The 25000-nt window shown below is 28.0% G+C and overlaps 1 protein-coding gene across 1 annotated transcript in view; it reads left to right on the top strand.

The window, feature by feature from the left end:
- The first annotated feature begins 10343 nt into the window (after positions 1 to 10343).
- hywnt2 (secreted signaling factor Wnt2) overlaps positions 10344 to 25000 on the top strand; it is a 58705-nt gene continuing 44048 nt past the window's right edge. Inside the window, exon 1 of the mRNA XM_065813378.1 lies at positions 10344 to 10556. Within this exon, the coding sequence (XP_065669450.1) occupies positions 10495 to 10556 (62 nt within the window). The 5' untranslated portion in view covers positions 10344 to 10494. The remainder of the gene's footprint in view (positions 10557 to 25000) is intronic.

Here is a 25000-nt window from a genome sequence, read left to right on the forward strand (position 1 = left end):
TTGATAATATGTATAAACCTTATATACAAATATTTTATATATTTACATATATACATACATAATGTATATATATAAATTATAAATTAGTAGAAAATCACTCACCAAAATTTTTTTTTATTCAACACTGTGTTTCATCAATAAAAAGACGCATCAGAAGTAATGAGTTTTTTATTGTTGAGAGCATTTCTGATGAGTCTTTTTATTGGTAAAACACAGTGTTAAATGAAAAAAAATTTTGTTAAGTGATTTCCTACTAATTTATAATTGCTCTGTTCTTTTAAGAACATTGAGCACTCTATTTTTTAGTATACATTTTCAAGTTGTTTAAATATATATATTTCGTAAATTGTTGATATATATTTTTTTTATATATGCATTAAAAAGCGATATCAAAATGCCGTCGGCTATTATAAAAATCAGTGTTGAATCACCAGAATAAATGTTTGTTGATTAAACGTTGAAAAGCAACATTCGATCAACGTTTTTTGTAAACACTAAATCAACGTTGATAAGTGGCTAACATTTTGGACAAAAAATCAATATGCAATCAATATTGACGAGAAACATTGAATCAACATCAAATCAACGCCTCATTTTTTAGCGGGTCTCTGCGTACTGAAAAGGTAGTTCCGATTTTTTAATTTTTTTTGTCAAACCGTTTTACATTTTGAAGAAGTTTTAGATACGAAACTAAGAAAATTTAATGAGGTTTAGAAAAAATCCGCTCGTTACCTATTAGGTGATGCACGTACTTATCCTCAGTATTCTTAACCTTTTTAAACACTTTTGCTAAATAAGCTCTTGATATTCCAAACAATACTGCTGTTTTATTGATGAACTGGTTGCCAGCATTCACTTCCCTTATAAAGGAAATGAATGCTGAATAAAAAAATAGAAAAGACTTTTAACGGTCTTTTCTTTTACTGAAATTGTGGACCTTTTTCGCTTTTTAGTTGATACTTGCGAAGACACAAAGATAGTCGTTTATCTTAAAAATTTGATTAGTAACATGTCAGTGAATATATTAATAAAGTTTTGACAAAATATTATGAAGTTTGAAACAAAAGTAAATTATTTATAATTATTTAAATTTAAAAAAATTAAAAACTTTGATCTTTTGATATTTGAATACTTATTTAAAAAATTCAATAATTTTCTTATTGTTTAAGAAAGTTTAAACAGAAATATTAGGGAAAAATTTAACTCAGTTTTCTAAAAAGTTGCTTTTCTCGTCAGGATGTACACCAAACAGTTCTTGCTCTCTTCATCGGACTGTTTATTTGCCTTGAAGGCCTTGTAATTAAAATTTTTGATCAAATTTTTAACCTAAATGTATTACATTTGACTAATGCCTAGATTCTATGTATTTAAAGAATCAATAGTCGTGCGATGAAAGAGCCGGCTTTTTAATAGCATAGACAGTTGGCTCTTTCAAAATATTGTATAGTTGAATCATAACTTTAAACTAAACATATTTTACCAAAACGTTAATCTAACAATATTTGTGGAAAAGAAGAGTAAATATATATACAAAAATACAGCATAATACAAAAGATATTTTATCTTAAAAATAAATAAGTAAACGTATTTAAAAAAATGCTAAAATATGCATCAAATGAATAGACCGAGCTGTCAAGCCCAAGTGAAATAAGGAAAAAATTAGGAAGGGGGAAAAGATAAAAAGAATAAAAGTATATATTGAACAGATGTTCAGAACAAAACAAAGACACTATAGTAAAGCGTGTAGTAAAAAAAAAAAATAGTGATAATTTAGACAATCATTAAAAACGCTACAAACCAGTTCACACATGTTGTTCTGAATAGTTTAAAAAATTTCGGTTATTTTTTTTTAATTTTTTGAGACAGATTCAGATCCTAAAAATTAAAAATTCACTTATAGGAGAAAAAATAAATTCCCACTCATGTTATTACTGTTAGGACTACCTCCCCATCCCTCCTTTTTCCTTTCCCAATCCCCCACCCACCCTCTCATTTATTACATCTGGATAAAAGTTCCCGTCCTTTTATTCCCACCCCACATTGTATTAAGCACCTAAGTAAGAGTAACTTGAAAGTACTAACACTGGATTAGCTTTGACCATATCAAACTATTCCTTTAGTTGTTGCTGACTTTGTTTTCTTGGTGATTTTATAAAATCCAATCCTAAATTTTAGATATTTATTGAAATTTTACCTTTATCTTGAATAATTTAGTTAGAGTTATCACAATGAAATGGATTTTGGTCTTTTCTAAAACATTAATAAAAAACATTGTCAAATGTACATTATTATTACATAAATTTTAATGAGTAAATTTCAAAATTTTATTTACTATACTTAACAAGTTTTGATTTTCTAAGTTAATTTTAATGAATAATAAACAGTTGTTGTTTTTATTGACTAGTGGCCAACTATTGTTTAAGATAATTATTGGTAAAAAATATCAATATTTAATAAAGTTGTTTACCTTCACTTTCTGCATTTCATTATTTTATCACTTTCAACATTATATGTGCCACAACATGTTTTATATGATGAAGCTTTATTATTTAATTTAGTTTGACATTTAATAGTTTATAAAATTGAGCCTAAAAGGTAATTCATATTTTTTAATATTTTTGCATTATTATTTATAAGAAAATTCAAAGTCAGAATGTAATAATCATTAGAATATCATAACATATATAAACCACCTACTTAAAAAAATATGGTCAAATATATTTAAATTTGTTACTTATAAAACAGGAGTTATGAACTATACTAATTTTATTCAGGGTGACATCTAAAAAAAAAAATCAAGCTAGATTTTGGTAATTAAAAACGCCCCAGTAAAATTGCAATAGAGTTCAAAATTAGAGTTTTATGTTTATTTTTAAATATTTTAACTTGTTATATTGGATTCCTTGCCTCAAAATATGTAAATGTACGCATTTTCAGCTTTTTGTTGCACATAGAACAAAAACAAAGACCAAAACCATTTTTAAAAATGGCGGATTTATGTTGTTTCAACGCAAAGTTTGAATAATCATATCTTTGAAACCGGTTAGAGTTAGATAACAAAATTTTGGAAATGTTTATAACTTATTAAAATTTTTGAGTGGTGTAAAAATCAGCAAAATCTAAGACTTCTGATTGTATGACCTGGTTGATTTCACATGGAGTTGCACATAACTGATTTTTCATTTGCGGAGAAGTAAGAATGATCTTATAGTAAAAATGATCCTAATGGTTAATGCTAGAATGTTTTCTGAATATTTTTACCACTCTCAATTATGTTCTAAATTTACCTTTATATTTAGTTATAGTGGATATACTATTAAGGAGGAACTCAACATTTTCCATATTAGAAAGGCCACAAAAAATAAAACAAAAAAATTTCTCACATTTTTATGAGAAATTAAGTATGTAATGCCTCCATTCTTACAGAAAATCAATTAAAGTTATCATAATTCACAGCTTAATTTTGAAAAATTATTTGTTTTTTAAGAAAAATCAATAACAGCAAACAGCTGTTTATTTAAATGACTTTTTATACTGTTTTTTTTTTTTTATTAAAATTAAAGTGAAAAAAAATTTAAAAACTTGAACTTTTTTCATGTGTAAATTTTATTTCAATATTAAATTAAATTTTATTTTAATAATGTAACGAATTTTAACTGCGTAAAGTTTCATTCAAGCCTTTATTGTTAGAATTTAGAACTGAAAGTTTCTTAAGAGTTTTTTAAGTTACAAACAGGATTTAAACTCCCCTCAAACAAAATCATTGTAATGAAACTTATGCGAAAATTTTGATAAAAAGCCAAAAAAAAAGATATTTTGTAAATAAATCTGATAAAACTGACTTATGTATAAAATGGGAATTATTATAATTTTAGGTTCATGCAGTTCGCATATATGTATGTATACATATATATATATATATATATATATATATATATATATATATATATATATATATATATATATATATATATATATATATATATATATATATATATATATATATATATATATACATATATATATATATATATATATATATATATATATATATATATATATATATATATATATATATATATATATATATATATATGTATGTATATATATACATATATATATATATATATATATATATATATATATATATATATCTATATATATCAGGCCTTGTTGCAGATTTCGCTTCGTAGCGAAAACGCGTAACGCATTTTAAAGTAACTCAAACATATCGTTAGAAGTTGCGTCACTAGCGTCTTTTCAAGTACCGCGTTGTAATTAAAGCTATTTTATGAACGCGTTAAAAATCATACAGTTTGTTTTTTTCTCACTATAACAAAAGTAACAAATAAAATCTAAGTTCTTATTTAAAAAATCATTTTTATTATTTTTTTCAAATATGACCTAAATTTTATTTTGAAAAAAATATTTTTTTCATGAAACGTAAAATAATGTTTGCTTATTTTCTTATGATTTTACAGTTGGTTTTTGGTTATTTTATTAACTGTTAATAAACTTTTTCTTATTTAATTTGTAAACTCTTTTTAATAATGTTTTTAAACAATAAAGAGTTTTTTTTTGTTATTTATCAGTTACCGATAACATATTCGTGATCATAATTTATTTTCATAAATAAAACGAACGTCATTAAAACCTTACGTTATTGAATTAACAATAAACAAAATATCTTATTTATAAAATATTTACATCAAAATAAATCGTGCATTTTATAAACTATTATGACTAAAAATAATTTTTATACTTAAAAGGAATTTATATATTTAATTCCTTAAGATAAAACTTAAAACACTTTTTTTTTTAACTAATTTTTAACAACAACAACCAAAATTATGAAACAAACTGTTTCTTTAACAAAAAAATCCATTACTTTACAGTAGCGGTTAAATGCTTTTACTTACGACTTTATTTCTTCTGAATAAACGTTAACGACAATCAAGAGATAATTTAAATATTCTAAAAGATTTTGCATAGCGCAAAAGATAATTTAAAAGATAACATTTTTTGCGTAGCGCAAAACTGCTGTGTAGGCAAATCGCATTTTGCCTTATCGCAGGCAAAATGCGAGTCGCGTAACGCTTCTTAACAAGGCCTGATATATATATATATATATATATATATATATATATATATATATATATATATATATATATATATATATATATATATATATAATGCAGTTGTTGAATCTTGAAATCTTTTGGTTTGATACATGTTCTGGCCTAATAAGCACCATTGGTAAGGAAGTAGGTGTGAAATTCCTGGTTAAATGCTTTCGGCAGCGCTCTGTGATAAAAATATTAGGTCTTCTTGAGGCATCTAAAAAGCAAAGAAGTCTAAATGATCTCCAATCACCTAAAACTAAAATATATAATTATATATTTTAGGTGTGTGTTATCTTAAGTCTTCAAATTTGTATAATTAAGTTGATTTTCAAACAACAAAGAGGTGTGAATTATCTTTTAGCAAAGGCTAGCACAGTTGTGAAGCATTTTCTTGATTCTTTGTTTTCTATGAGCATACTTCATAAAATTAAGCAACAGCTGAGTTTATCATTACGTTCAATTCTAAACATTTTCCATGCTAGGTAACCAACTTTTTACATGCTAAGGTAAAATATGAAACAACGTTTTTTTTATAAGTAAATTATTTGGTTTCTGCTATCTTTCAGCTTACAACCAATAAGAATTTTTGGAGCACTTAGGACTTCTTGTGTGGCACATCAAAATTAACAGGGACTTATTCCATGGGCAACATTAAACTGTTAATACTCTGATATTTTACACCTGTTGGTAGATTCAGCCTCTCTATATGTATCTATATGAATAAATTAAAAATTCATAATTAAAGAAAGAAATGATTACTTGAAAAAAATATAATAATTTTTATAAAACAGATTAACATTTAACTAAAACATGTTTATTGTAAATAATACTTCCTTTGTCTGAAGTAAAAGGGAAAATTAAAAAATTTTGTACTAACCCTGACCATATTGCTGCTCAATCCAAACTCTCTGTTGATATAATACTACTTTTTATTATCTTGTTCCAAAATCAATGTATGTACTGAACCCTTTGGGCTCCTTACCCTATTTCATCACATTATTTACACACTTTTTATTGAAAAGTTCTGGATTTCAGCATTTCACTAAATGCTGTAAATCTTCCATTAAAATTATTTAAAGTTAAGTAAATATCAGAAATTCACGTAAATATTCTTTAAAATTTCCAAAAATTTCAAAGTGTTTTTTGCTAATAATTTGTGAAAAAAAGAATTATTTTTCAAAAAAATTAAAATTTTTCACAAATCAATAGCAAAATACACTCAGAAATTTTTGGAAAAGTTAAAAGAATTTCAAGTGATCTGTGTTCATTCAAAATACCTAAAAAGAGTTTTTATGTTACATAAAAGAATTTTCCCATTTAAAGTTTAATTAAGAACATATTTTAAATAATTTGTCACTCTCTCAGAGATTTTGTTATGCAAAAACTCTAAAAGAGATTCTTTTTGTCCACCTTGTAACTGCAGAAAGTTATTCAAGGAGTTACTCCACTACCGCAGCTTTTTTTTGTGTATGTCTTTTTTGTGTATGTAAGTTGAGTGTTTTTTACAAAATAATTCACATGTTAGTTTTACTTGTGTTGGTAGAATTTTTCATTTATCCATATTTTTATTTCTCAGATATTATTCTTTCTAATTGTATGATCTTGCCAATTTAATCCATATTCTTTTTGAAAAGATTAGATTATGTCTCAACAATCCCCTTTTTTACCAGCGTTTATAAATTTCATTTTTTTTTCTTGTAACATAGTTTTCTGAGTGTGGGTAAAAATTTTTTTTTATGTCAAATCTCCCTAAGGTCAAGAATGTCACTATGGTCAAGGAGGGTAATTTAATTATGGTTACAACCCTCTCTCAACTCTATTACTCCGAAACACAAACCTTGACAAACAATGCTGCTACACAACGAAGCAAGTTGAGCACAGCACTACCAGGGATGTAGTAGATGCCTACAGGTGGTGGATAGGAATGCTACAATTTGTACAAATTTATGTCAAAATAATGAGTGAGCATATGATGTGACTTTTGCTGGCATCATTAAAAAGCATGGCATCATTACGCCTTTTTTTCAGTGACTCATTATGTCTAAACTCATTTTGTCTGCTCCACTAAACAGTTTGCCATTTATGGATTACTTGAACACAATCAGAAGATCATTAATAATTAAAAGTGAGCATTTTATCATTTCACCAATAGCTAATAAAATATTTAATAAACTGTTAGGAACAATACTCTGTTTAATTCACTAAACTGTTAGAAACAACACTTAGCGCTGTAAACATCATTAAAGTGCTGTTGTTTTTCCTACAAGGACAACACTTATGTTAATTTTAGGGAGAATTAAAGATCTGTGTTTTGCTTTTTAGGTAAGGATTTTACAAGACACTTAACTAATATTAACCCAGTTATGTACTAATTGTAGGTAATCATCTAAGATGAGTCACATTTTATGTTGCCAGAGCAGGTGGGCAAACTCAATTTGTTAGGGATTGGGTTAGGTCATATATACACACCTAGATATTGGCATTGGGATGAGTAAATGACAAGCAGTAAAAAGCTCTTTTAAAACATACTTAACTAGGATTGTTGTTTCAGGTTTTTATGAAGGAAAAAGTATTATTTTTATAAGTATTTTTTTATGTAAAAGCTAGACAATCTTGTCTTGGCGAGCTGCCTGACCTGATTTGACCGTGAGCTCTCAGCATTTTTAAAGACACTTTCAATGTCTTAAATATAGTTTTGATAAAGTCATGGGTAAAATTGAATGATTTTGATAAATAATAAGCTTTTTGTAAATTTACAACACTATTTTCTTTTTGCTCAGTTTGTTGGGTGCAGTTTCATTTGTTTTTGTTTTGAGTTTTTTCAGTTTCATACTTGTTTCATACATTTGTAGTACATACATGCGGTAGTGGTGTAGTGGTAGAGCGCTCGCTTCATAAGCGAGAGGTTCCTAGTTTGATTCCCACCACGTCCCTGTACCGGGCTCAACTTGTTTCTTCGCGCAGCGGCCTTGTTTGTCAAGGTTCATGTTTCGGAGTTATCGAGTTGGGAGAGGGTTATAAGTAGCCTCCTCATCTGTTGTGGCCTTCATGGCATTGGGGAGGTGAATTACAACAAAAAAAAAAAATTTGTAGTTTCATACATTAGTAGTTTCATACCTTTGTAATTAAGCCTTGCGGGAATGAACCCTTTTAGAATTTTTTTTATATAGTTCTACATTTTTAGTTTTTTTTCCTTTTCCAGTTATTGATGTACAATTGGCTATCGATATTACAAGTTCATGTACAGCTTCTGTTTTAACATGAAGAATAGATTTGTATTGTCTGTAGACATGATTGTCTTTAATCTCCATACATTACAGAGATCCTTAATATATTCGAGAAAAAGTATGATGCTTGAGAATAGATCCTTGTTGAATAGCACAAGTACCTTTTAACAAACTCATTGATGAATGGATATAAACTGTTATTATTACTTATATAGTAGTAGTAATCCAACGAGATTACAATTACTTTCTGGAAACATTATCTCAGGCTAGTATCGTTTGGTCAACTTCAACTTACTTGAGTCAGCAAACAGCATTTAATATGCCGTTGTACCAACTGTACTTTGTGTTAGTTAGCGTAAGTGCATTTAATTCGCAATTGGGTCATCCATTACTATTACTAGTTAGCCCATCAGCAAAACCAATGCAGTTACACCAAATAACGGAAAATACGATCCACCCAACGATACAGGTAGCTTAGCATAACGTTATTTTTCACCATATTGTAAGTGCTAATGTAATGCCAACCTAGCCGCGTATGACGTAACGCCTAAAACTTGCTATTAACAATTACCAAACGTAATACCAAACTTAAAAAATATGATGCAAATATTGGCTGAATGAGCAGCTAACCGTATTCAACTTAAATATACGGCCTAATATACTGGATGAAAAAAGTGCGCTGGGTGAACAAAATTGTGCTGATTGGATAACTAATAAAAAACCAGCAGTAATAACAAATAAATTTGGTAACACCATCCCAGTGAAAGCACTAACCGTTTTTATGATATCATTGCAACAGACACAATTTGTTCAAGAGTTCCTTGAAACTTAGCTGTGGTGGTTTTATTTTTTTAAATAAATGCTGCTTTAGGGGTGTGTGTGTGTATGTGTGTTACGTTCCTTGACAATTGCTCCTGTGTGTGTGACATTCCTGGCAATGCAATTGGCTCAGGCTAGTCGTATGAGTAATGTAAATCCATTTTACCATGATAAAAAGTAAGATAGAGAATCAGATGAGACAAAAAAATAAACTGATGCTATAAGAAACTAAATAAAAGATCTTTTTCAATTCAATTTGGTTATAAATAATTAAACTCAATCATGCCTAGGAAAATAAAAACTAAAAAATGTGAAATGTTTGCCAAATTAATCAAAGCTCTCTGGGTCTAGAGATCACAAGAATCATAAACTGAAAATTGAACTTATTTTCATCATAGTTTAAACATTGGTTGAATGATTCAAGTATTTTATGTTAGTGTGCATTTTACTTTGAAGGTTTTTGGTATCAAAAAAATGATAAAAACAATAAATAATTATAAAACTGAAAATTTGTTCTATTAAATATTATTTGAAAAATACAAATTTTGGTTAATTTCAAATAACATTTTATATAATTATTAATAAATTTTGTTCTTGACTTTTACTTCTTGGTTTTCATAAAGTTTTTAGTTATGTAGTAATACTTTTTCATTCATTTATTTTTTTTCAAACTTCGTAACAACCCATGGTTTTTATTAAAGCATTCTGTTGTTATTTACACTTATGCGGGTAGTTATTAAAATATGGCGCATCATTTGCCATTGAAGTATTTCAATAGATTTTTTTAATTACTTTGCTCCTAACTGATATTTTGTTTACACAAAGAATTTATTTAAACTATAATTACTTGCTGGGTCTAAGTAACTTTTGAAAAATGTTTTTGAAAAATGTCATATTTTGGGGAGATTTGTCATATTCTATGCAGGGTTTCGTTTAGATGTCTCCTATTGTTCGGCTTGATAAAAGAATTGTTCATAAATAAGATATAATATCGGTTTTCTTTAGAGATAAGTGGTTCATAAAACGATTTTATAAAAAATAAAAAGAAAAATTATTCCACAGTTCCAAAACTTTTTTTTAATAGAAAGAAAAATTTCTTTAAGTATAATGAAGGGATAACGGTGATTATGAAGGGATAACGGTGATTATGAAAGGAAAACGGTGATTTTATTTTATATTTTATTAAGCTTTTGTTTACAGCTCACCTCTTTATTTTTTAAGATTTTTCTAGCTTACAATTTAAAAGCAGTTTCAAACTTTTTTTTTCTTTAAATTATATTTGATGTGTAAAAAATTGTACTTTTTATTGAGTTGTCGAAAAAACAATGTTAGTTTTAAGATCTCTTTATATTAGTCAATGTTTCCATTTAGTCATGGCTCATTGGTGGTAAGTATACACTTTTTTCCAGTATATTTTTTGATTACATTTTTTTTGTTATACTTGGTTATATTAGAAATAATTGGCTTTCACTTTGGAATTTGATTTGGTCTAATGTTAAAGTGAGGATGATTGGCTCATAAAAATATTAAGATATTATAAAGATTATAAAATAAAATTTATAAGGGATGTATAAAATTATGTATGTATGTATCTTTGCATCATAATGGTTTTGTCAGATATAGATCGTGCATTAAAAATCTTCTTGAAGTGATGAGTATAATTACCGAAACTTTAAGTGATGATTGTGCAGCATTGCTTATTTTGCTAGACTTTGCTAAAGCTTTTGATCGTGTGTCGCATGTTTTGCTTCATCTCGAGTTGGCTGGCTATGGTTTTTGCAATAAAATTCTCGATTGGCTCAAGAACTTTCTTAACTGTAGAAAACAACGTTTTGTTTTTGGCAATTTCTTCTCTGAATGGATGGATGTCCTGAGTGGTGTTCCTCAAGGATTGGTCATAGGTTCCTCAGAACTTGACATCTTCCTGAAAATGTTAGACGCAAATGGTAGTCGCATTTCTCTTGAAGTTGTATCTGTCGTAAGATCATTGGATATCCTAGTTAATAATAAACTCAAATGGTCTAAACAGAATAGTCAAGCTACTCTTAAAGAAAACTCTGAACTTAGGATACTCAAAAGAACTTGTAAAAAATGGAATTCAAGTATGTTCATCAAGCTTTATACAGCGTATGTGCGGTTAATATTAGAGTACTGTGCACCAGTTGGAGTCCTTTCTTACAAAAGGATATTAAAAAGTTAGAATCAGTTCAACGTAGGGCAACTAAACTTATTCCGCAATAGCGCAACATGAACTACAAATCACGTCTGGTAAATCTTTGTCTTAGCTCATTAGCTGAACGTAGATTAGGATGTGATCTAATTCAATTTTTTTTTAATTTATAAAAACTTCAACAAAGTCAACTGGCATTAAGAATTTAGACGAGCGACTTCTCCACATGTGATGGTCCTGCAGGTAGTAACATAGTAGCAGGTAGTCTTCGTAGCGCAAAGCATAAAATTGAACGAGAAGTTACCTAAAACAGTCAAATACACAATTTCTTCAAAAATCGAGTAATACCAACATGGAATACTTTGCCTACTTCAATAGTTGCCGCTAACTCGGTCAACGAGTTTAAAAACAATTGTGACAAATGAACTCGTTCTCTTCCGAGTTGGTCTTCTTTAGCCGGTTGTCGTTAGACGCTTGGCTCAAAGAAGTTAAACTTCTATTGTAGAATATTGCTATAATAACATATATATTAATACACACACACACACACACACACACACACACACACACACACACACACATATATATATATATATATATTTATATATATATATATATATATATATATATATATATATATATTTATATATATATATATATATATATATATATATATATATATATATATATATAAAGATGTGTGTGTATATATATATATATATATATATATATATATATATATATATATATATATATATATATATATATATATATATATATATATATATATATATATATATATTTATATATATATATATATTTATGTGTGTGTATATATATACATATGTGCGTGTATATATATGTGTGTGTGTATATACATATATATACATATACATATATACAGTGGCGGCGTTAGGGTAGGGCCTGGTTGGCGATGGTCCAGGGCGCCGAATATAAAGGGGGAAAACTAATTGGTTATTTTACCCTTTGCTTTTTTTTTGAATGGGGTTAAATTGAGCTAGGGGCGCCGTAGAAAAAAAAACCGGCGCTGCGTATATATATATATATATATATATATATATATATATATATATATATATATATATATATATATATATATATATATGTGAGTGTGTGTATATATATGCTTTGATAAAATTCGTAAGAATAATAAAAATGCTAAAGTTGGCAAAACTACACAAAAAATGGATCATCAACGAAAACTGTAAACGTGGCCCGACGTGTTGAAGTTTTATATCTTTTTGTTCAAGAAAAGGTTGTTTGTCTGAGAAAAAAAAATCGTTGAATGTATGATAAAATAGTGCGTATTATCGACTGCAAAACATAGTAGGTGTAGTGTTAAGGTATGGGGTTATTTTAGCTGGAGTACAACAGGTGACTTAGTAAAAATAGAGGGAGTAACGACAAAAGTAGTTTACTTGGACGCTTAAAAAGTCATGCTATACCTTTGAAGAGTTAGGTTAATGGGTAGCCATTTAGTTTTTTAGCACAATATGACTTGAAGCTTGAATTCAAAACATGTTCTTGAGAAGATTGTATAAGTTATTCGACTGAGTTCAAGTATGATTACGTATTAAATAGAATGATCTAGTCTCCCCAATCAAAAGATCTCTCTCCTATCGGATTTTCATGGGAGGAATTAAAAATAACACACACTAATGCCTAATGATGCATAAGATGTGAAAAAAAATTATTAGTTAATGGCATAAAATTGACTTCGGCTAATTGGATAAGTCTTAAGATTAAAAAAATCTAAAATAAGATTTAATTTTAAAAGCTCACTTATTGAACAGAAGAGCGCTCTTTAGCAATAACATAGTTGATATTTTTTTTTAAACATATCTTCTTTTAATGGAGAACATTCAATACTAATTTTATATATATTTATTATACTTTGAGGCTATGTATGCAGTCCCATCACAGACAATAACGTTATAATATTTTTACAAAATCATTAAAAAAAAGAATCGCTAAAAAAAAGGAAAAAACACATTGCATTAGCATGATTTTTTAGATTGCAAAAAACGCATCATTATTTTCAAAACTTAGTTAAAGTATAGTTGATAAATTGTGAACATTAAGATTCAATAATGAATTGCACCAAAAATTATTTGGCGCTGAATTTATAAAGCAAAGAAAACAGCGCCTAGAGAGTGATGAAAATTGTTTTAAGAGGTGGTTGGTAACAAACTTTGCAGTCGAAAAACAAACAATTTAAGATGATATTTGCGTTGAAGTTAATTGAAGTTACAATTCAACAGATAAAGTTTTTTAAACAGCTCAAATTAATGACTTAAGTTCAGATCATTATTTAGAACTAATTGAAGGGAGATTTTCATCATCCAATAGTCTAGAAGAATTTTGAACAAATGATTAATAATCACCAGGGTAAGATGGAAATTCTGGCTTTTTGGACCGAGCTGAAGTAGACATGTTCTTTGATTCAGCATGGGCCAGAACAAGAAAGAAGATAATGTTTTCCATACACGCTGTGTGATTTTGACAACAGCATGCAACACTTTAGCACAAATTGGTATGAGAAAATTCATAACAATGGTGATTAAATTCGTTTGCTATTGGTTGCTGTACTGTAATAAAAAAGATTCGATATTTGTTTTTGCTCTGAATCATTTCAACACGAAAACATTTCTCTGAAATTTCAAAAGGACTCTGAAAATTTTGTGAAAATTTCGATAGGATTTTGTGACTGTAAAAAACTAATCCCTAGAATTCATAAACAACAATAAACACCAAAAGTGCTATTCTGATTGAAAAATTCATTAAAAATATAAAGATGGAAAGACATAGATTCTGACCTGCAGAGAGTTATCAATGGAGAGATAAAAAAGTGGTCAGACATCTTGAAAGTGATTTTTGATGCAATTTTGCTCTGTGCAAAAAAATGTCGCCCTTCTGGACACAACAGAATTCATCGATCAACAAAACGGTGCAATTTTTCTGAATCTAATTGGTTTGATCCTATAGTGGCTGAACACATTGCATCTGGTAATGCAAAGAAAACCACAACGTCCTAATTATCTCCTCGAATTCAAAATGAGCTAATTGTTTTAAAAAAAGAACCAATCTGATTGGTTAGGGTCAGAGTTAGCAAAAAAAAAAAATTTTCTTAGATTAACGAGACAAATTTAGATTGATCTTATTTTCAGTCAGAATTAGCAAGTTTTAAGTATCAAACTATTGTAGTGATAAAAAAACATTAAAAAATTTAGCCTAACTAACACTTTGCAGCTCATTTTTAAATATTCATTGGCTGATGCTTATCCTATCACGGCAATTGCTATTTGCATCTTCCTTACCTCAGTTGTTAGGTGTGGAAGAAGATTCATTAAACTTAAGCTCACAAAAAACTATACGAGATCAACTATGGGTCAAGATCATTTGTCTAATCTGGCTATAATTTTAATAAAACATGAAGTGATTACCATTCTTGAATTTTGTTGATCAAAGTCAATTAAAAAGCTAGAAAGGTGAACTTGAAATAAAGTTTCGGCAATATTAATGAAAAATCGAACTTTACACCTGACGTGATAAATTTCGTGATCAATAAAATATTTTTTAATTTTAACTTTTTTTTTTTTATGAGGGTGAAGGGGGTGGGTAAGGCGCATATATGTATGTATGTATATATATATATATATATATATATATATATATATATATATATATATATATATATATATATATATATATATATATATATATATATATATATATATATATATATATATATATATATATATATATATATATATATGTATATATATATATATATATATATATATATATATATATATATATATATATATATATATATATATATATATATATATATATATATATACAGCTTGGTCAACATTTTGTCAAGTTGCACTTGTTTTGTCCAGAAGGAAGTCAACTTTTTTTAATACTTTTAATTAATTTATTAATTTTCGTGTACAAATAATGAACTTTGTGATGAATAAAACTTGAAGATGCCATCGCTCCCATTGATGTTGAACTTCGATTCATCACTGAACAGGACAGTTCGCCATTTCTGCACATTCCAGTCAATATGAGATGTAGCAAACAGGAGTCTTTTCTTCTGGTTTTTTAGTGAAATCAGCGGTTTCTTTGCAGGGCGTCGAGAAAACAATCCGGCTTTAACAGCACGTCGTCTGATTGTTCGGTCCGATACAGGCAGCTTTTATTGCTTTTGTATCTAAACTGATTATATCCAGGGATCCTTCTTGACGGATCTGAAGATCATAGAATCCTCTCTAGAAGTGGTAGAATCCGGTCTTCCACCTTTGTTATCGGCTGCCAACTTCCCCGTAAAACAATATTTGGAACATAGTCTTGATACGGTCCATTTTTTCACGCGATATTTATCACAAATACTTTTTTGTGACATTCCACTTACGTAATCGCCAATAATTTTCTTTCTTAGTTCCAATCCAAGACTGTCGGGAGCCATTTTTGCACTTGAAGTCATAAAAATAATAAAAAATTAATAATAACGCTTCTCAAGGCTTACCGTGTTACATTTACCTTGTGATGATACAATAATGCTCTGTGGAACACAACGTCTTGGTTGGATGTGGACTGTATTGATGTAATGAAACACTTCTTGTATTTCACTTCTTGTATTGATGTTCTTTGATAAAACACTTTGATAAAACTCACTTCGATAAACTGTCTTGATAATACTGACTGATTGACTTCCATATACTGACTGAATTACATGTCAATTTACATGTCTCTTATATAGTAAAATGAACCTGTATGAACCTGTTCTGAAAGATTCTAGATGCTTCTTATCGATGCTTCTGGAAGCTTCTGAATGCGTCTGGATGCTTCTGAATGTTTCTGGATATTTCTGGATGCTACTGGATGCTTCCAGATGCTTCTTCTGGAAACATCTGGAAGCTTCTGCATGCTTCTGGAAACTTCCGGAAACTTCTGGATACTTCCTTTAATTATTAAAAAACTTCCGTGACGTTGACATGGACCAGACTTAAGAAAATGAAATAAACTAAAAAAGTTGCACTTGTTTTGTTTGGCTGCAAAATGGCACTTGTCAACGAAATTCTGCCTGGGTGCTGTCACCTGTCAGCTGATTGCTCATGTCATGGCATGCTATGACTCCAGACTTCTGAACTGTTTGCTGTGGTAGTATAGTTCGTTTCGTTTTTAAGACATGTAAAATTAGGAACACTTTTTAGCATTGTTCGATGTTGGTTGCAAATGTTTTGTCCAATACTGTATATATGAATAATTTTAAATGTGTTCTACAAAACATAATGCTTTATTTTCTTAAAAGATAAATGCAATAATAAGTTAATAGAAAATCACTTATTAAACGCTTTTCATTTTGCACTGTGTTTCTTTAATCAGGACTCATTAGAAATAAATGTTCAAACTTATAACTGCAGTATTTCTAAGCTGACACAAAACGTTCGAGTACGTTTGACGAACATTGAGAACGTTCGAACACGTTCTATGAACGTTTTGTAAATGTTTTTAAAAATTGTGTATTCACAATTAAAAATAAACGTTGCCACAATGTTCAGTTAGGTTCGCGTAACAAATGTTATGTGAACCAACTTTTGTGAACTCCGATTTACAGTTCTTGAACATTAAATACGTACGTCAAATAACAAACAGCGAACGTTTACTTAACGTTTATTGCAAACGTTTTTTTGATAGCTCTTAAATGTTCACCTCAACCACGCAAAATCGAAAAAGGAAGTTTGCTTAATGTTTTCTTTTTCTTTCTTTTTTTATAATTTTTTAACAAAACGTATAAATATGTAAGTTTTAAAAGGACTTTTTTTTTAGTTCTACATTTGCTAGTTTTTGTGTAATGTAATGCTTTTTTGAACTTACATAGACTATATTAATTTAAAAATTGTTAAATAAGTACTGAAGTAAAAGCTTATTTGTAATTAAGTATAAATTCACCATGTTTTACAACTAAGTTACATCTTATTAAGCTTATTTGCATTTCAACCATAAGGCTATTTTTTACACTACACTAACGCAAATATTTTGGTATGAAATTTGAATAAGGAGCTAATCAGCACCATAATAATAAATATTATCTGGCATAACAGCTTTGTTTCATCTACAGTAAATATTGGTAATTATAATTACCAACTTAATTTCATGTCTCTGGCGTAAACTTTTGTTTCGATAAGCTTCTTGTTTATATTTCATAACACATTATTTGCCTTAGTCGTACGAAGGAAGCACTATAAAGTACTTTGCAACAAGTTAAAAATTCATATTTAAGTTGTTTAGCTAACATATTTAATTAGAAATTTGTCTTAAAGATTGAAATAAATTATTTTCTAGTATTATTTCTCAATAATTGAGGCTATGATACTAATAACTAACAGTTGACTATTTTTCGTTTGTCTGAATATTAGATTTTTCTAACTACGTTAAAATTGAAAATATTGCATTAATAATAAGATTACATCTATATTTTCCGAATGGTTTACTTTATTATTACAGGCTCATAGCTAATCTACAAGGTTATCACAAAGAGTAGGATAAAGAGTTCAAACTTTTAATGCAAAATTTTTGTTTTGTTTTTATTTTTTGTTTTATTTATTTCATTTTTTGTTTGTTTCTTTTTTTAATTTTTGTTTATTTTCTTGTACTAGTCCTTTTTTGAATTGTGTCGATTACAAGGTCGCTCTTCTTATTTTAATTAGGCTATACGAGAGTGAGTATTTCACGAGTGAGAATTGAATTCTCAGTGAGAATTTGAGAACCAATTAATGATATTTAAAAATTTAAAGATTTTTTTAAAAAACATTTAAGATCTAATTTATGATATTTACTCGTTAATATAATGTCGTTGTTGTTGTAATAGTAATAGTAATACAAGCTGCTGTAACAACTATTGTCGCGGAGCATAAAGTTTAAAATTTATACTTTAACAGCCGTTAACAACTGTTTATCTAGTCTAGCTTTAAAAGAATTTACTGTCATTGCAGAAACCACTTTTTCAGGTAAAGCATTCCAATGAGGTATCACTCTGTTCGTAAAAAAATTGTGTCTCAGGGTTGTTTTTGCAAATTTTCTTTCAAATTTCATTTAATGACTTAGACTTTGGGAAGAAGCTTTATAAAGCTCTTTATACCACAATATCTTATCAATCCCAGTTGTTATTTTGAAAAACTCAATAAGATCACCTCTTGTACGTCTTGCTTCCAGACTTGTGAGACCCAACTTTGCCAATCTTTCAGTATAACTTAGATGCTTTAATTCAGATGCTAGCTTTGTTGCTCGTCTTTGAATTTTTTCTAGGTAATTGATATCGTTTTTATTACCTGGACTCCACACTGGAACTGCGAATTCCAGGTGTGGTCTAACCAGCGATGTGTATAATTGCCTTACCATTTCAGTATTAAGATAAGTAAAGCTTTTTCTTATTAAACATAAGATTCTTTGTGCTTTATTTGTAGCTGCTTGAACCTGATGATTTCATTTCATATTGAATAAAACTATTACACCTAAGTCTAATTCTTTTGTTGTCGTTTTTAGAATAAAACTTTAATTGTCGTGTATCATAGTGTAGTTAATGTTAATATTTTTTCTTCCAATGTGCATAACACTGCATTTGCTTATGTTAAAATCCAATAACCATACATTTGACCATTCAGTTAACAAATCAATGTCTTTTTGCATATTAGTTAGATCATTATGTTTTTTTATAACAAATATGATTTTAGTATCATTAGCGTATAGTTTTGTTATTGAAGAGATACATTGGGGAAGATCATTGATATATAACAGAAAGAGAAGAGGACCCAATACAGAACCCTGTGGCACACCGCTATAAACCTCGCACCAATCTGATACAGCTTCACCCATTACCACTGTTTTCTGTTTTTTAAAAAAGAATCAATCCAATTTAAAATATTGCCTTTTATTTCATAGCTAAAAATTTTATATATAAGTTGATGGTGGGGCACCTTATCGAACGCCTTTGCAAAATCTAGGAACAATATATCAACTGGATAACTATATATCAACTTTCGATATTATTACAATTGAAATCTTCAATTTCAGTTGTAATAATATCGAAAGTTTCTAATAGGTTTGTTAGGCATCCTTTATTTTGTACAAAACCATGTTGTTGAGGCGTTAACAGATTGTTTTCTGTTATATAAATTATCAGCTTTTTTCTAATTATTTTCTCTATTATCTTACATGGTATCGATGTTAAAGAGATAGGTTTGTAGTTGAGCGGATCTTTCTTGTCTCCTTTTTTAAAAAGTGGTGTAGTGTTAGCAGATTTCCATAATTCTGGCAGCTCTCCTGAATGAATCGACTTCTTGAATATTAAAGACAAAGGTTTGGATAATCGCTCTGTACAATTCTTTAGCACATAGGGACGAATGTTATCACAACCAAGTGACTTGTTTTTATTAAGTTCTAATAAATAATTATGTACAATATCTTCTTTTAGTTCTTGGTCCTAGTCACATTCAAATAATTGCATTGTTTTATTGATGAAATGTGGTCGATCTTGATTTTCTTTGACAAATACTGATTGGAAACTAGAATTTTGTAGATTAGCAATGACTTTTTATGGGTTATTATTTTATTGTCACTAGTTTTAAGTGCTAGTAGTTTTGTATGTGTTTGATTTTTTCTTTGTGCATATGCATAGAAGAGTTTTGGGTTATGTTTTATATCTTTTGCTAAGTTTATTTCATAATCAAAAGAAGATTTTTTAATTTGTTTTTTAATCATTTTATTAACTAGTTTGTATTCATTATTTAGGTTTGTATTTTTAAAGTTTGACACTCTGCACCATAGACTACGTTTTTTTCTAATTAGATTCTTGATTTTTTTTGTTGATGCATGGATTTTGGATAGAACTAGTGGGTTTGAAGTGGTGAGGAATATATTGTTTGCAAACTTTTTCATAAATTTTTAAAAAGTATTTATAACATTGGTTTGTATTCATTTTATCAAATATTTCATCCCAATTTACTTTATAAAACATGATATTCATTTCTTGGTATTTTCCTTTTTGAAAATTAAATCTTTTATTGTTGAACTTTTTCTCACATGAATTGAGTATGTTAGTTTCCCATTTTAAAATGTAATGACTTTTAGTAATTTGACCAAGCAGAGCATCATATTCAGTGTTGAATACTAAATCTAGATTGTCACATATTATTAAATCTAATAGATTTGTTGGTTTATCAATAGCCATTTGAAAAGTTGGCTTGCTAACCATTTGAAGTAAATAATTGTTTTGCAAATTATTAATAAATGCTCTGCTTGTTTGGCAGTTTTGTTTTAGCTCGATAGTTCCGTCTTCATTCCAAATAATATTTGGGTAATTAAAATCACCAACGATCATTACATTTGAGTATATTCCATTCATTACTTCCTTTTTTGCAGATTTTATTAATTCATTAATTGAATCATTTATTAAGTCAGTACTGTTTGGTAATCTGTATATACATCCAACTAATATTTTTGTTTTATGAAGTACAATGCTACACCATATTTGTTCAACTTCTTTATATAAAGGTGAAACCGATACTTCATAAGCAATTATATCAAATTTTGTAAAAATTGCGACACCTCCACCTTGTTTATTTGTTCTATTATTGTAAAAGCAGTTGTAGTTGTTAATATTAATAATTGAGTTATTTTTGTCATGTTGTTCTTGTTGACTATTATTCGTACTTAAATAAGGTCTTAATAACTGACAAAAGTCATGTTGTTCTTGTTGACAAAAGTCATGTTGTTCTTGCTGACAAAAGTCATGTTGTTCTTGTTGACTATCATTCGTACTTAAATAAGGTCTTAATAACTGACAAAAGAAAAAAAATTTAAGCAGTATCATAATAAAAACCTAAAGAAATGCAATCGAACGCCTTTCTGACCACGCTCAAAAATAATTTGTCTTTACAACTTGACCACGGCAGTTTGTTTTAACAGCTTAAGGCGTTTTAAAAATGCGCTGAAAATAAAAAGAAAATTTAAAATTTTAAACTTATAAAAAAAAAAAATCTTAAAGAAAAAGAAAAAATCTAAGCTCAAAAAACAAAAATTTGAAAAGGAAAATATATTTATATTACTTTTTAAAAAAATTACTATACTATGATTTGTAAATTATTATAAATTTATTAATTATTAAGTTTACTTATTACTTTTTTTTTCTTTTTATTATAAAAATTAATTCCAATGATTGTTTGCACTTAACCTATTTTATTTAAATTATCAAAGAATATAATACGTAATTACATCTATATAAATATAAAATTTTTAATAAATCTTTTTAAACTTTTTCTGATTACTTTCATATACACTTTTAATAAAGAAAAACTTTTTGCGCGAAAACAAACGATACGTAACAAAACTGAAATTTAGTAGAGTTAAAAGTACTGGTTTCTATAAACATAAAAAAAAACTATTATGTTAAAATTTTTATGAAATAAATTTAAGAGGTTTTAAAACCTAAAATATTTGTCTAAAGATTATAAAAACCATCAGACAAAAATAAAGTAAATACTGAAATATAAGTTTAAATTAATAACTAATTGATACGTTTTAATGTAAATGTTCAAAAAATAAAGTTTATATACCATATTGAATTTAAAGTTAATTTTGGAACAACTAAAATGATTATAAATTAAATGCACACAAAATACGGGTCGGACATATTGACTGATGGACGTTTTTTACCGGACAATGCCCGATGGCTATTTCCACCCCTGATATCATATTATACAATTTAACTGTTGTTATAAACATGGCCGCCAAATGCATTTTTCGGTCTTTGAGATAAACTTCCAGATATGGAGCAAACTCCAAACATTAATATGTTTTTACTTATGTCAAATAAGGATGCTTTGCAAAAAATTGCGATGATTGGAGGTTGGGAACAAAAAAAACCCAAAATTATGTCCCCCCTGCCCCAAACGTGAGAGCAACAAGTTGATGAAATATTTTTTGTACCATTTTCAGCTAGACTTGTATTCATCAATAAATTTTAAATTTCATTGTAAAATATTTTAGTGTTCAAAAAATATGACTATATTGCTTTTGGCGCCCCTGAACATGACTATTATTCGTACTTGATGAGTAGTCAGCTCTGTTACAAATAATTATACTTAACTAGCAGAAAGCAACCCGTATACGGGTTATGGTTAGTCTGTTACATAATTAGTTTATATTGGCTGTTTTCTACAATTCAAAGTTACGAAACCTAAACTAATACCCTTTTAGAAAAACGGCTTCAAATTGAAAAAAATAAACCATCTGTAAAATTAACATAAAAAGTATGAGGAGGTAAAATTATTTACCAACTATTAAACATTATTTGAGTAACTTACAACTGACATAGGTCATATCAGTGAGTAATTTACAACTGACATAGGTCATTGAGTGATTTACAACTGACATAGGTCATATCAAGGCAGAACCATTTTTCTCGACATTCCTAAGTTCAACACAATACATTCTTAGTTACTAACACAAAATAATAATACTTCATCATGCTTTGAATCGACGAAAACTAAAGCTAAATTTTTGTCATATTTTTTATAACATTAATTAACTTTAATTAATTATTAAGATTAATATTTAAGTGAATATATATTATACAGGAGTTATTAATTTTTTGGTATCCCCTTGATACATTTTTCTTTAATAAAGAAAACTGTCTTTAAAACGTTAAATGCACACAACAAAATAAATTTATTAAAAATAACTAAGCAATTGAGTACAAATACGTTTCAAACAAAAAAATATTTAATTTATAATCAAACATGTGTATAAAAAATTTGAAAAAATATGTAAACTTTGAACTTTTATATTGCATTAGTGCCTCATATGACAAACCTAAAATAAAAATTGTAACAGATAAGTAGACATAAAAGATAAAAAACAAAAAAGAAAAAAAAACTGGAAAACAATTTACCTGCTTTTCGGAAACCTGGTGTCATACTTATATTGCTGTCATGATGCAGCTTGTCGGTGTTGTTTTATGACCTTATTTCATGTTGGCTTTTAGTAAACTTTAATTTAATTTAAAAGACATCACAATAGATTTAAAACATTTTAATTAAAAAGCAAAATAACAAATGCTTCAAGGAGTCAAGCTATAAACATTTAAGATAAAAAATCAAATTGAGATATAAATAAATTGCATTGATATAGCTAAATATATTTTCTTGGTTTTTAGTAAATTTTAAAAGAAGTGAGTTCAATAAATTAAACTACCAATTAATTATTTTTAACAATAGAATGTAGCATCATTATATTATGATAATTGGGTAATGAATCAATTTAACTATATTTAAGTTTAATTGGTGAAAAACAAAGAAAATTTAAATGACCACAAAAATTAAAAATGAATTAAAAATGACCACAAATTAAATATACAACATAATATATTATAAAAAAAAAAATTACAAATTAAAATAAATAACAAAAATGAAAAAAAAAAAAATCACCGAAGAAAAAGCAGCAACAAAAATGTTATAAATATCTTCACTATTAGAAGACATTTACAACCTTTTGGTTGCTGTTTTCTCTTCAGTGTCTCCCAACACCCCGGTATGGATGAGCTCTCTATTTGAAGGAGGGCTCATCCATATCGCCATTACTACACCACTTACTGAAGGACCTCTCCGAGAGAGGCCCTGGGTGTTGGGAGCGATAATTTCTCTACTGCTCAAATGTTAACGAATCTAAAATTACAAATAGAAGGATATAAAAATTATAAATATTTGCAATTTTATTTAATCAAAATATAAAGCATAACCTCACCATTTTCACAGGATGAAGAGGATGCTAAAAATATTTAAAAAAAAAAATGAGAGTAAATTAAAAAAAAATTTAAAAAAAAAATTTCACCTATTGCACATATTTCTCCATACAAAATATATAAAATTTAAAACACAGCCCTACCAGTTATGCTTCTACCAGACACTAAAGACAAAATAGATATCTCAGAATAATCGATAAAATAATATTTACATATAAATAAATATATAATTATAATTTTTTTACCTATTCCCCATATTTCCTCCATAAAGTTGTCTAAAGTAAGAAATATATATAATTATAATTTTTTTACCTATTCCCCATCATTTCCTCCATAAAGTTGCCTAAAGTAAGAAAAAAAATAACTGAAGCTAAAACTAACTAAATGTAAATTAAAAATAACTATAAACTAAACATGAACTATAAACTAAAATTAACTTTAAATCTTAATATCTGTACCTCAGAAGACAAAGATCGGTTGTCCAGTTAATAGCAAAACTACAACACACCCTGGTCTAACATTATGATCATTTCCAAGGTTGCTTAAATGTTCGTGTAAGGCATCATACTGCTCACTTCTCAGTTTGTTTTGGTTATTTCTGAAGAAAGCAAGGCGCTGGCCTTCAATTTTAACATAAGCATCAACAGCATATTGCTAAAACAGTTTTTTAAAAAATTGTCTAACTGAAAGTGTATAATTGTAATACTGAGATAATGTAACATGATTTCTAACCAATGTAGCACGTTCAGGGTTGTGAACCAACTGATTATGCCAACCAGCATTACCTCTTGGAAAAAATAGAGGATAAGCCATAGGATCAAAGTTGGCAGAC

The sequence above is a fragment of the Hydra vulgaris genome, chromosome 12, assembly GCF_038396675.1.
Source record: "Hydra vulgaris chromosome 12, alternate assembly HydraT2T_AEP".
Lineage (NCBI taxonomy): Eukaryota > Metazoa > Cnidaria > Hydrozoa > Anthoathecata > Hydridae > Hydra > Hydra vulgaris.